The 14,568-nt window shown below is 41.1% G+C and overlaps 1 protein-coding gene across 3 annotated transcripts in view; it reads right to left on the bottom strand.

The window, feature by feature from the left end:
• The window catches only part of csmd3a (CUB and Sushi multiple domains 3a), a 534,059-nt gene that overhangs the window by 166,354 nt on the left and 353,137 nt on the right, over window positions 1-14,568 (bottom strand). For all 3 annotated transcript variants that reach the window (XM_037534188.1, XM_037534189.1, XM_037534190.1), the window contains exons 37-39: window positions 11,588-11,692; window positions 10,090-10,208; window positions 6,636-6,705 (exon numbers count right to left, since the gene is read on the bottom strand). In XM_037534188.1, coding sequence (XP_037390085.1) covers window positions 6,636-6,705; window positions 10,090-10,208; window positions 11,588-11,692 — 294 coding nt within the window. The remainder of the gene's footprint in view (window positions 1-6,635; window positions 6,706-10,089; window positions 10,209-11,587; window positions 11,693-14,568) is intronic.

Genomic DNA, 14,568 nt, shown 5'->3' with positions numbered 1-14,568 from the left:
TGTGCACTGGTGTGCAGTCATGTTGGAACAGGAAGGGGTCGTCCCCAAACTGTTCCCACAAAGTTGGGAGCATGAAATTGTCCAAAATCTCTTGGTGCTGAAGCTTTAAGAGTTCCTTTCACTGGAACTAAGGGGTCGAGCCCAACTCCTGAAAAACACCCCCACACCATGATCCCCCCTCCACCAAACTTTACACTCGGCACAATGCAGTCAGACAAGTACCGTCTCCTGGCAACCACCAAACCCAGACTCGTCCATTGGATTTCAAAGATGGAGAAGCGTGATTGGTCACTCCAGAGAACACGTCTCCACTGCTCTAGAGTCCAGTGGTGGCGCTTTACTCCACTGCATTCCACGCTTTGCATTGCGCTTGGTGATGTAAGGCTTGGATGCAGCTGCTCGGCCATGGAAACCCATTCCATGAAGCTCTCTACGCCGTTCTTGAGCTGATCTGAAGGCCACATGAAGTTTGGAGGTCTGTAGTGATTGACTCTGCAGAAAGTCGGTGACCTCTGCGCACTATGCCCCTCAGCATCCACTGACCACTGTCATTTTACGTGGCCGACCACTTCGTGGCTGAGTTGCTGTCGTTCCCAATCGCTTCCTCTTTGTTATAATCCCACTGACAGTGGACTGTGGAATATTTAGTAGTGAGGAAATTTCCCGACTGGACTTGCTCCACAGGTGGCGTCCGATCACGGCACCACGCTGGAATTCACTGAGCTCCTGAGAGCGACCCATTCTTTCACTAATGTCAGTAGAAGCAGTCTGCAGGCCTAGGGGCTCGGCTTTATACACCTGTGGCCACGGAAGTGACTGGAACACCTAAATTCAATGATCTGGATGGGTGAGTGAAAACTTTTGGAAATACAGTGTATGTGTGTATTAGTATAAACATACACACACCACAACACTTCAGAGATCTTGGCATTTGTCTGCAAATTTTGGTGCACAATTCTTATTTTTTATTTTTTTTATTCATTTTATTTTGTTTTTTTTAAAACCCCAACTGCTGTTTACACAAAATGTTGTGAAGAGTGGATAAACAGAAAAACTGACACCTCCATTCATCAGGCTGGACACATCCAAAACTCCATTTACAGCTTCCTAATGTTGGAATAATTATTTGAAAGCTGTGAAATTGCACAGGACGACCTTATTAGAATCCATTTATACAGTTGTCAGGAACAGGGATGGGCATTTCAGTCAAATTTGACATTCAAATTTGTATTGCATTATTTGAAAACATTATTTTGTTTAAAGGCAAATTAAACTGCTTTTCAAAATGTTTTCATAATTAAATGGTTCAGATGTAAACAAAGCCATTCAGCGTTTGATGTGAAAAGTTGATAGGAACCAGATGTCTGAGGAGTTCACTGCCTCTAAAAGAAAGTTATTACCCAAAACGTGTGTGAGTATGCTACTTGGTGCTTACCCCATATTATTTTAAATGAATTCAAGGCACAGTAGCACCCAAATAAAATTCAGAGTTTCAGGTTTACCTCTATTTTACCATCACCAACATTACAGAAAAGCTCAGAAGACACGTAAAGCTCAGAAGACACGCTCACTGGGGGTTTCGGATAGTAAATAAACTGACTATATATATATTTTATATTTTATGCAAACATCAAGACCCCTAGTTCCTACCACCACTGTAAAGAACACAGAGCCTGTAAATTCTCTACTATAGCCTATTTAACATTAAGCCACTCTGCATGACTTTGTTTACATCTCAAAAATTGGGTTTCATTCAAAAACGCATTTTGGACCTTCAGAGATTTTTTTCATGGCATACAGGACTGTGTGAAATTCTGAGGCACCCAAGACTCATTTTCAAAATCTATTTATTTGTGTAGTTTGTGTTTATTTGCTGAGAAAAGTGTTAATATTTGAATAAACAAACTTTGACCAATCAGTGCTCAGTAAATTGAGCTCATGATGTAATTGATGATATTAACGAGTCTCTGTGGCGGCTGTGAAGGTGTCCAGGAAAAATATGGACCCGAGAAATTCTTGTTACTGTTTATTGTTTTTCTGTTTATTTGAATTATGAATACGACTTTATTCTAATGTATATGGTGATAAACTCACTGCTGAGGTACATTGCGTAAAAATTTGCTTAGTTGCCTAAAACGTTCTCACAGCACTGTAAATCAAACTAAACGCTCAATTATGATTAATACCACATTTATTGGAGAAAAAAAAAATGTGTTCCATTACTCGTAAGTTATTAATCTTTTTCAAAGAATAAAACTGCAACAAATAGAAAAATAAAATGTTCCAAAAAAAAAGTGGATGAACAGCTTTTTGGAATGATTTTGCCACTGGTAGCCTCTTTTCAACCATACTGTAATCTTTAATACACTGGCTCTCATGGCATCTTACTTTAAAATGCCGGTACTGCTGCTTCCCTTCCCTGCGACGTGCTTGTGGCTGAGATGAGATTTCTGACTGTGGCTGTCTATGCATGATAAGCCCTGAGGTTCTTTGACGACTCGCAAAGAATCCTAGAACACTCTTGTGGATTCCTGACCATTTCTAGAGGCAACGTCCAAAACGTTTAATCATAAAGCCACGTAAAAAAGACAATTACAAGTGGAGTCCCACCTGTTTAATATGAAAACAAAACCAGTCAACGGAAATAAACACAATTTAGGCCTGAATGCGAAATGAGCCTTCCACGAACAGGGACCCGGACCACTGTTATTCACAAATGATGAATGTGATAATGAATCGCCATGTGATACCCATGTATGTAAAGGCTGTAAACTTTACTGTAAAGTCTAAGAACTCTCTCCAGCTACAACTGACTCAGACTGAAGACAGGAGTAAGAGATAGTAAAGTAGTAAGTAAAAACAAGCAGCGTTTACACAAAGGGAACCAAATAGGAGCTCAGTGGTTTGGCTCTAGTTGTGACGAGGGTTGGGAGAGTCACTTAAACATGATTCCTTAACAGATTTCTGATTATCTGTTCAAATGTGACTGTAACCTAATTACAGGGAGATTCACTCGAAAGAGGCCCTGAATATTCTGCTGTAGCTCCCGTTAGGATGAAGCAATCAGAACCAAAAACTACGCCACATGCCTTGATGTGTGTGTAATCGACTGTGTTACATGCGATGCTGGAAAAGATCTCCGTTCTCAGCCAGACACATTCCGACGTTCTTCATGCAGTTTTGCCCTTTTTGCAGCTCTCTGACATGCTGAATAAGACCTCCCAGTCTCCTGTGCGAGGCGTCTCAGAGGTTCCGTGGGTGTTTTATTGCAGACGATGCTGCAGATCGATGATTGTGTCCTGCAACATTTTAAGACAGCCTCCGCCATGAGAAGGGTTCAATGATCCCGTCGTTTCCAGTGTCCGTACCATCTTCTGAACAACAGTCATTGAGAGCATCTCACAAACATTATATTTCTTCCTAAATGTTTCTGCTGTTTCGTTCAGATTGCTTCGTCTGAGCGAGAGTTATCACAGAATATCCGGGGCCTCTTTCGAGTGAATCTCCCTGTATAATAATGTACTCTGGTTCACATCCCAAGTACGAGAGCTTTCATGATATCCCATTCTAAATCCATAGGCATCTGCAGCTATAACAGCTTCCACTCTTCTGGGAAGTTTTCTAGAAGATTTCGTAGTGAGCGTGTGTGTGGAAATTTTTGCCCATTCCTTCAGAAGAGCATTTGTGAGGTCAGGCACTGATGTTGGACGAGAAGGCCCGGCTCACAATCTCTATTCTTGTTCATCCCAAGGGTATTCAGTGGTGTTGAGGTCAGGGCTCTGTGCAGGCCAGCGATTCTCTTCCACACCAAACTCACCCAGCCATGACTTTATGGAGCTTGTTATGTTCACTGGGGCTCAGTCAGTCATTGTTCCCACAGAGTCAGAAGCATGTAATTGTCCAAACTATCTTGGTGGGCTGAAGCATGAAGATTTCCCTTCACTGGAACTAAGGGTCCAAGGCCAACCCGTGAAAACAATCACATATCATTATCCCTCCTCCACCAAACTTACACTTAGCACAATGCAGTCAGGCAGGTAATGTTCTCCTGGTATCCGTCAAACCCAGACCAGTCCATCAGATGAAGAAGCGAAGAATTAGAGCAGCGTGATTAATCAATTCACAGAATATGTTTGCACTGCTTCAGTGTCCACTGGTGGTGTGCTTTACACCACTCCGTCCAATGTCTGGCATTGTGCAATCTGATCTTAGGCTTGTGTGCAGCTGCTCGGCCATGAAAACCTATTTTGTGATGCGACTAACGTGCAGTTCTTTTGCTGATGTTGCCTCCAGAGACAATTAAAAACACTTTAGTGAGTGATTCACCAGATAGCATAATTTGCTTGAGTTTGAGACACTTATAAAAAAAGAAACTACTCTTAGACTGAAGCACAGAGGAACTAGTAATTAGTAAGCAGGTTGATCCAATACATTGGATCAAATACAATACAGCAAGAACTATACTGCTCTCCTGGGACTTTTGCTTATTTGTGAAAAATCTGTTGTTTATCATGCCAACGTCAGAAGATCAATCTGGTGGATAATACTTACTAAAATTTCTACAGACCGGCTGTAAAAACCATGAACTGCTGTTTTGAGGGGGATTCTTTAAAACTCTTTCCTTGAAGCCGGACTGCCACCCCACACCCCACTTTTGGTTGGTTATTTGAGTTCCTGCTGCCTTTCTATCATCTGGAACCAGTCTGCCCACTCTCCTCTGACCTCTCTCATCAACAAGGCATTTTCGTCCACACAACTGACCGCTCACTGGATGTTTCCTCTTTTTCGGACCGTTCTCTGTAAACCCTAGAGATGGTCGTGCGTGAAAATCCCAGCAGATCAGCAGTTTCTGAAATACTCAGACCAGCCCGTCTGGCACCAACAACCACGCCACGTTCAAAGTCCCTTAAATCCCCTTTCTTCCCCGTTCTGATGCTCGGTCTGCACTTCAGCGAGTTGTCTTGACCACCTCTACACGCCTGAATGCAGTGAGCTGCGGCCGTGTGATTGGCTGATTAGCTATTTGTTGTTTTTTGTATACTGATTATTTCACAGAGGTACCTGTATTCCATTACTACCCAACCCTGATTGTATTGGTCAGTGTAACTTTGTACCCATGAGACTGAAACTCATTAGAAAGAGCAAACACCGAGAAATCAGACTACAGATCTGTAAATAACGCATGTCATCGAGACTGAACAACACTGACGTTCACCTACTGAAGCCTTCCCATTCACACTGGAGCCTAAACTTGGCATTATGTTCAGTAAAGCAGTTAAAAATACCATAAAAACTTCAAAAAGATTTTGAATCACCAAACATCGCTACTCCCTAACCTTCAACGTACTTCCATATTCTCACTGCCGTCTAGCTGAGCTAAACTCCTGTCAAACTGTCTCCATCAATAATAATCAAACTTTTAAACTCCAAGTCTTATCTCAGTTGGATTTGTATAAATCGTTTCGATACAAATTGAAAACTGGAAAGTTTTAATTAAAAAACGATCTATGGTGCGATGTGTACTGAAAGTCGAGTCGCTGTAACCGTTGCGCTTTTCCTCATTAAATCACTGCGGCTGCCACAGTGAAAGGGTATTAAGGGTTAACCATAAAGCAAATCTTAAAGCGGACGGGGACACGTTGTATAATCAGACGGACAACAAAACGAAGGATCGTACTCCACCTTGGGTCTGAGTTTGTTTGACGTGTTCACGAATGCGCAAATAAACATGATTTAATGGTCTGGGACCAGCTAAAACGCCCAAGCATGAAAATGATAGCAGGTGTGTTTGAGTGCTTATTTGTGCATTTTAGTAGCATGGGCATAACGAATGGCCACTTGGAGTGGACGTGTCCATTGGTCTTACTTTACAGCAGCTCAATTGAGTTGTCGATACAGCACATTGAACTGTCCACTTAGACGGGAGGAACACAGATCAATTTGCCTTTCACAGCCACGTCTGGGCCTATAGCGCTGAAAAAAAACCCTGATTCTTTGGGTGTGATCTTGCTGTACACTTCAGCTGCTCTCAATTTCCAGAGAAACCGGCAATGACACGGAACAACATCTTCGGAGACGCATTTATAAATTAGCAATAAATCGGAAGGACTTCTGTTTCTCAAGGCGAATCCGAAAGCTTAACGTTATGTGTCATCTCGCTCGGACTGCCTTTCTTCTCCAATGGCAGATGGAACTGTACTGAGTCAGAAATGAACAATGGTGGTCACGCTCGGTGAAAGACGGTAAAACCGTGAGAAAGAGACTGTGAAGCTAATTGATTTGTGCACAAAAGGGAACGTTAAAATCACTGTCCGTAAAAGATGCCTTTCTCCCGGCGGCAGAGTCGAATGAATAATATCTCAAAGAGAACAAGTTATAGCCTGTATAAAAGGCCGCAGTAGTGATACAGCACCGTAGAAAGTGGATGGCACTTCTCTCCGAGGTATAGACCCCCATAATGAAAAAAAAAGAAATCAGCAAACTGAAAACAAATGAGACAGAAACACTGAAATGTTATTGCTGTCAGATCTGAAAGTTGGTCTATCAGAGTGAGCTATTGAGAATACTCAGACACAGTGGAGACCGGTGCTGTTGAAAAGACAAAAGAAAATGTCCTGCTGGAAATTTGAACATACCCAGACAGAGAGGTGCCGGGTAGTTCCATCTTCTGACGGGTCCAGGCATGCACGTTATAAATCCACTACCCTGCAAGACGAGAAAGAGAAAGAAAAGAGAAGAAAGATTTGAAAGTCTCGCCAAATTACACTCTGTAGATGATTACATCCAACCTCGGTGGTTCCTGGCTTGGATGGAAGGATCTAGGAAAACCTCGTATCTCCAAAATCGGTAACTTTACAGGAGAAGGAAAAAACATGCATTCATTTCAATGTAAGTCAAGGGAACCAGACGTCTTTCCAAGTCATTTTTGGTCACTGACTTTGGTCCGTTCGTCATGAAATTTAAACACAGTATAAAGGCCAACGTGCATTTTCATATTATGTCAAAAACTGAAAATCGACAAAAACGGAGATACGAGGTTTTGTTCCGAGTGCAGCGATATGCGCAAAAACATTGTTAGTACGTTTGAATGCGTCTGTGTGGATAGTGTTGTGTGTCCTTCCTTATTTAGATTTTTAATCTTCTAGCATCATTGGGCACTATAGCTTTACTATACTATACTATAAAGCTTTACTATACACTTCTATAACCTAAGAATAGCTCAACCAGTCTGAAGTCCCTGTAGTCACTGAATAAAAAGCCTTAGTATGTAATAAGCCTGTAATTTTAAGGGGTTAAGTTTAATTGTACTGCTTAGCCTCGTTCTACAGGGCCTCTAGAAGAAAATAAATCTAAGTATGTGAGTAAATAAGTATGGGGGCAGTCGTGGGCTGGAGGTTAGGGAACCGGCCCTGTGACCGGAAGGTCGCTGGTTCGATCCCCTGAGCCGACAGCACATGACTGAGGTGCCCTTGAGCAAGACACCTAACCCCCAACTGCTCCCCGGGCGCCGTGGATAGGGCTGCCCACCGCTCCGGGCAAGCGTGCTCACTGCCCCCTAGTGTGTATGTGGTGTTTCACTTCATGGATGGGTTACATGCGGTAGGTGAAATTTCCCCGTTTGTTGGACTAATAAGCATCACTTAATCAAATGAAATATCCCCCCACCCATCTATGAGCTGCTAGCAGGCAATGAGGGGTGAAAGGGGAGGAGTTTTCAGCCCCTGCTGTCACAACATTCATATTTCCATCCAAATGAAAATGCTTCTATTTTGTTTGCATTCTGTATTTTGTATTCCATTAGTTTTCCACCACAAACGATGCAATCAGCATAACAATTTGAGCAAAACACATAATGTCGGAATGTTTTACGCGACTTTCAGAATTTCATAGTATTTGATTTGCCCCTTTTGGCTTTCACGGCAGTGAAATGCACTCGGGCATTGACTCCATACGTTTGCGCAAAGCCTTTGATCAGCAGGTCCAATTCGCTTGAGAGTCGCCTGAACATGAGCTTCAATGGAAAACCTAAAAATAGTTCAAAGTTTTGAAGATTTCCTCTTCATTTTAATATTCATAACTTTTCGTTGTTATACATTTTTCAGGATTCTAAAACATTTGTTATTTATTTCCAGGTTTAAATGAATAAAATACCAGATTTTCAGTGTGGTCTCAAAAATGGGCACTCCACTGTACATTCCCTCAATTTTACTGAAGAAAAATGTACAATGAAAAGGGATGAATGAGTTGAAGGTTATGTAACCAAAGTCTCTGAATGGCTCAGTGACGCTCAGCTCAATAGGGGTTAAAGAGCCATTTACTGAAAGCTTATAAACGGCACCCAGGCATGGTCTTCGGTGGCGCTGCTCCAAAGACCTCTTTCTGGCACTTTATTTATAAGATTTTAGATTTTAGATTATACTGGCAGGAGTTCTTACCTTCCTAAGCAGGAGTTAGATTAGACTGGCAGGGGGTCATTTTCATTCACAGTGCTTGGTATAAGGGTTAGAATAACAAAAGCCTGAGCTGTTGAACAACTGTTTAATGAAACACACGAGAATAGCAAACTCCTGTTTAGGATGGCAAGCGGCAGCCGCTGCCCTGACAGAAGCAAATTGGGTTTTGCTAGTTTTATTTAACGCCATCAGTCAAGTGCCAATTACGCAGGGTGCATGACAGCAACACGTTACGAAACTGTGTCCAAACTGTTGCTGGCTAGGAGCCACTGCCTCCTCATATTAGCAGCGCCGGGATGGAGTTGTTATCATCACTGTGCTGAAGCAAAAGTTCAAGTAAAGATCAAATTCGGAAAGTTTTTCCTCTTATCCCAAATGCAAAACCCAGTTCTAAAAAAGTTGGGAGAGTAGGTGAACCGCAAGTAAAGCAGATTGTTTTTAGAAAGTGTTTTAAAACAGAGGACATATTTAATGTTTTACTTAATCAACTTTATTATTAGTATTTTTGAACATGCAGTAATAAGACTGGGAGGTTTGTGGAATGATCAGAAACACCTAGAAACAGGACTCTCCAGGACTCTATACAGGTCAACAGGCAATGCCATCATAAAAAGGAGCATTCACCAATGCTCAGTCACCACTTTACAAAAAAGCCCCCAAAAACTGCATGAGCAAATAGTCCAGCAGTTTAAGAACAAAGGTTCTCAACATACGGTTCCAAGAAATTTAGAGATTAAAGGATTTAGAGAATCCAGAGAAATGTGTGCACAAAGATCAAGGCTTCTGTAATGAATAGAACCACATGGGCTTGGGAACGCAAGTACAGTAAGCGCAGTACATGGCAAAAACCATGGGTGCTGAGCAGCTGAAATGTTGTATCAAGCAAGGATGGGAAAAAAATCCACATTCCCAACGATTACTGACGTGTTAACTGGACATTTACATTTACGGCATTTGGCTGACGCTCTTATCCAGAGCGACTTACAATTTGATCATTTTATACAGGGAGGCCAAGGCGGTGTTGGGAGTCTTGCCCAAGGACTCTTATTGGTATAGTGTAGGGTGTTTGCCCAGGTGGGGATTGAACCCCAGTCTACAGTGTAGAAGGCAGAGGTGTTACCCACTACACTACACTAACAGGTGATGTAACACAGTGGTAAACATGGTCTGGTCCAAATTTCTGGAGCATGCTGCTGGCATCGAATTTAGAACAAATGTATATATACAAAAAAAAAACAATAAAATAAAATCTAACAAAAATTATTATGTATCTTGCCTTTGTACTGTTACATAAATAGATTTCAAAAAGGATTTGAACACTGCTTCCGTCTGTTTTTATTAACATTTCTCCTACTGTCCCAACCTTTCTTTGGAATCAGGTTTGGAATAGGGTCAATCAGCCAAGACTTGGCAGATTTTGCTATGGAAATGATACAATCTGTCAGCAATGGGTGAAGCATAAAGTAGGAAAACTCACTGAATGGCTGAAAACTTTTGGACAAAAAGTGAAATTTAGTTTGAATTTGATTATGAGCTTCCACAGCTTTTACTTACTCCATCAGCTTCATCAGCAAACACTGTTTGAATTAGATTTTTTTCCTAAACTATTGCTTCAATTGGCTCCACCTGAACCCACCTGCAAAGAGTAGCCTTGCTCACACTGGAAGGAAACCACGTCTCCAACGATGTAGCGGTCTCCTACTTTGATACCGTTGCTGGGGGTCTGTGGCTCCGGGCAGGAGTCCAAACCTATTGCTTAGGACACAGGGAAACTCTCTTCATTTGTCAGTAATGAATGCTGAAACCCACTTAGGGGAAGATTACATGGCTGCTTAGGCAAATACTGCAATCCTCGAAACAGTACACGAGAAACAGACTGCCGGCCGAAAGTTTGGGGACACCAAGCTTTTTTTGTCATATTAAATAGGAATCTGTTCAGATCTTGCAATTTTGGTTGCAAAAACTAAGGAAAGAAAGAACTTGTGAAAACTAAACCCTTTTTAAGCTAAACTAAACCTTTTCAAAGCTAAACTAAACCATTTTAAGCTAAATTAAACCTTTTTAAAGCTAAACTAAACCATTTTTAAGCTAAATTAAACCTTTTTAAAGCTAAACTAAACACCTTTTAAGCTAAACTTAACCTTTTTTTAAGCTAAACTAAACCCCTTTTAGGCTAAACTAAACCTTTTTTTAAGTTAACTAAACCCCTTTTAGGCTAAACTAAACCTTTTTTTAAGCTAAACTAAACCTTTTTAAAGCTAAACTAAACCCTTTTAAAGCTCAACTAAACCTTTTTTTAAACTAAACTAAACCTTTTTAAAGCTAAACTAAACCCCTTTTAAGCTAAACTAAACCTTTTTTAAGCTAAACTAAACCCCTTTTAAGCTGAACTATTCCATATAATGGTCAAATTCCATATAAGTGCCAGGTAAATACACATCCTTTACAAAGAACACACTTCTTTACATTTTAATGCACAATTGCTGGTTATTTGCTGAATTTAACATATTAAAAAATACAACATAAAATATTGCTGGGGAAAAAGTTCTGGCAAATTTAATAGTTTATGTTTTATTTTTTCCAAAATGTTAAATTCAGCAAAAAGGCCCTGTTTAGGTTTGTTCCCTGCATGCATCTTATTTTCACTGTATTTTTTCCTTTCTTATTTGTAACATAAACTGAAAATCAAACATTACTCAATTAAAACATTTTTTTGTTTCTTTGTTTTATTTAACCCAATCAATCAATTATTTTCTCTTCAATTTAGTTTTCCCCAGTTGCATGATGCCACCAAACTGGGAAGTCGAAGGCTGGCTCATATTTCCTCCAAGACACATAAAGCATCTTTTTTAACAGCCACTAATGCAATGTCATTGGATTGGGCAGCTCAAAACGCTGGGGCAAGAACACTAGATGCCAGTTCTGCTCCACCAGCTACCAGATGTCTACACTGAGTGAGGAGGGTGAGGGAGCACGATCCTATCCACTCAGAGAAAGTCAGGCCTCTTGGATCACGGATGGCTCTGGCATTACCAGGGATTAAACGATCTCCAGGTGACAGCGTCAATGCTTAGACAGCTGGGAAAATTAAGCTGAAATGTTAGTGGATCAAGAGTTGGAAGCCCTCCCTATACCTGTGTACTCCAGGTGAAATCCCGCTCCAGATACGCTCATATCCGTCTGGAAGGTGAGGTACAGGTTGTTGGAGGTGCTGTTCAGCAGTGGCGGAATGGTGATCCCTGCAGGACAATTCATTATTTGTTAGAAAAGAATTGACTATTTATTATTATTGTCATTTTATTATATGTTCAATTTACAACACATTGATTACACTGCATGCCACATTCAATTTACATTCGTCTCCTCAAACAGGAGTCACTTTTAATCTGACTGAAATCATAATAAAATATCTCCTCTTCTACTGACAACACCACATGTGGTATGGATGGAACGTTTAGAATCTGCACCTTCAACAAAATCCTTTGTTTCAATGAGCTCAAACTGAGAAATCTTCTTCTTCTTTCGGCTGCTCTCTTTAGGGGTCGCCACAGCGGATCATCTGCCTCCATCTTGCCCTATCCTCTGCCTCCTCTACTTTCACACCAACCATCTCCATGTCCACCTTCACTACATCCATAAACCTTCTCTGAGGTCTACCTCTTCTCCTTCTGCCCGGCAGCTCCATCTCCAACATTCTTTGCCCAATATATCCACTATTCCTCCTCAACACATGTCCAAACCATCTCAACCTGGCCTCTCTGGCTTTATCTCCAAACTGCTCCACCTTCACCGTCCCTCTGATCTGCTCATTTCTAATCTTGTCCAGCCTGGTCACTCCCAACGAAAATCTCAGCATCTTCATCTCCGCCACCTCCAGCTCAGCCTCCTGTCTTTTAGACAGAGCCACAGTCTCCAAACCACACATCATAGCAGGACGCACTGCTGTCTTGTAAACCTTCCCTTTTAATCAGAGACAATTGCAGCTTTTAGGGGTTAAAAACAATAAAACACATTTTTTTTGGTCAGTGGAACAGGTGTGTTGATGAAGAGCTGTTGCTGGAAGCGTTGTTAGAGGTGGTCACACCTCGTCACCTCTGCCGTCAACTCCCTGAAAATACAGCTACTGAGCTCAGCCATGACAGATCAGGCTTTCTACTGCTTTATGACCTTCACCTCATCGAGCCAAGCACTGCTGGACGAGCGCTACAGCCACAGCTTTATGACCAGCGAACAATTTGTCCAGCCAGTCCAACTCCGACAGAACCAAACGGTTATGTACTAAAAGGCTTCAGAACACAGACAGCAAGGATGGAGACACACTGAGGGCAGTGGACATCTGGCCCAATGTGCAGTCGTGTGCCAAAGCAAACTAATGTTTTGCTGAAGGGAAAATAAGTTAACACTTCGTCTTCACTTTTTAATACACAACTGCTGTTTTTATCTGCTGAATTTAACAAAAGAAAACATAAAATGTGGCCTGTGCAAAAGATATGGCACATATCTATTACTATTCACCATCAATAGTGACTAAACACTATTTTATGTTTTCATTTTCCAGTATTTTGAACTCCGCAAATAAATTATGCTCTAAAATATGCTGAAAAATGACACGTTTAAGTTTGCTCTCTGAAGAGGATGTGTTTTATTAAGAAAATCGGTAACGCCAGTTGACCAGGCTGCTCAAACTTTAGTAAAAGGCGTGACTTCGGACATCTACTGTTACTTTTGACTGAAAATACACAACATACAATATAAAATGTGCCACAACTATTGCACAGGCCTTATTTTATGTTTTAATTTTGCCCAATATGGTAAATTTGGGAATAGATTTGGGAGTGATATCAATTTTTTCCTTCCCGATCCTTAAATGTTAGCCGATACCAAGTACTGATACTAACCTTCATCTAACCAAGCATGCTGTGAAAAATGATTTGCCCCCACCCGAATCTATTCTTGCTATTTTCTCACATTTAAATGTTCCAGATCATATCATTTTTATGTAAGATAAAGACAACATGAGTAAACACAAAATGCAGCTTTTAATTGATTAAAAAGAAAGATATATTTGAAACCCATATCACCCAATACAAAAAGTAATTGCCCCTAAACCTAGAACTGACTGTGCCACACTTGGCAGTGCCAACTGCAATCAGATGTTTGGGGACAACTTGCGATGAGTCTCTCACATCGCTGTAGAGGAATTCTGACCCACTCTTCTTTGCAGCATTGTTTTTCTTTTATTTTGGCTATATTGGTGGCTTTTCGAGCATGAGCTGCTTTTTTAAGATCTTGCCACAGCATCTCAACGGAATTCATGTCAGGACTTTGACCTGGCCTCTCCGAACCGGGACTTTGTTTATTTTGAGCCAATCGGAGATGGACTTGTTTGTGTGTTTGATCACAGTCCTGCTGCATAACCTAACTGTGCTTGAGCTTTAAGTAACAAACTAACAGGTACACAAACTCTCCTTCAGGATTTTCTGATAGAGAGCAGAATTCATGGTTCTATCACTTATGACAAGTCCAGGTCCTGCAGAATCTCTGCAGCCCCAGACCATCACACTAGGACCACCACCGTGTGTGTATATATATATAGATGGATAGATAGATAGATAGGCTTTGTAATCCTTTCCACACTGGTAGATTTATACTACTTTGTAATGCATCTGTGTTTGAATCTCTTCAGAATGTAACATTATGTGCTGCTTTCTAAGGTCTTCTAGCTGCTTCACACTGCCAGACAGATTCTATTTCAGTGATGTTTCGATTCAACAGGTCTGGCAGTGATCACGCCCGGGTGTCCCTGGTGAAATTGAACCCAATTGAAGTTGGTTAACTGGTTGATTTGGTAGCTAAGGGGGCAATTACTTTTTCACACAGGGCCGGGCAGGGCTGAACAGCATTCTTCCTTCAGTGAATGAAATCATCATTTAAAAACAGCATTTTGTGTTAACTTGGGTTTCTTTGTCTAATATTAAAGGAAGTCCGAAACATTTAGGTGTGACAAAAGATGCAAAAGTAGAAGAAACTGGGAAGTGGGCAAATACTTTTTCACAGCACTGTATAATACAATAATATGCAGCAGCTTTCTCTGGCAATTCCAGAATTTATGGAA

The sequence above is a fragment of the Pygocentrus nattereri genome, chromosome 24 (assembly GCF_015220715.1).
Source record: "Pygocentrus nattereri isolate fPygNat1 chromosome 24, fPygNat1.pri, whole genome shotgun sequence".
Classification (NCBI taxonomy): domain Eukaryota; kingdom Metazoa; phylum Chordata; class Actinopteri; order Characiformes; family Serrasalmidae; genus Pygocentrus; species Pygocentrus nattereri.
This window is presented reverse-complemented; position numbering and strand designations above follow the sequence as displayed.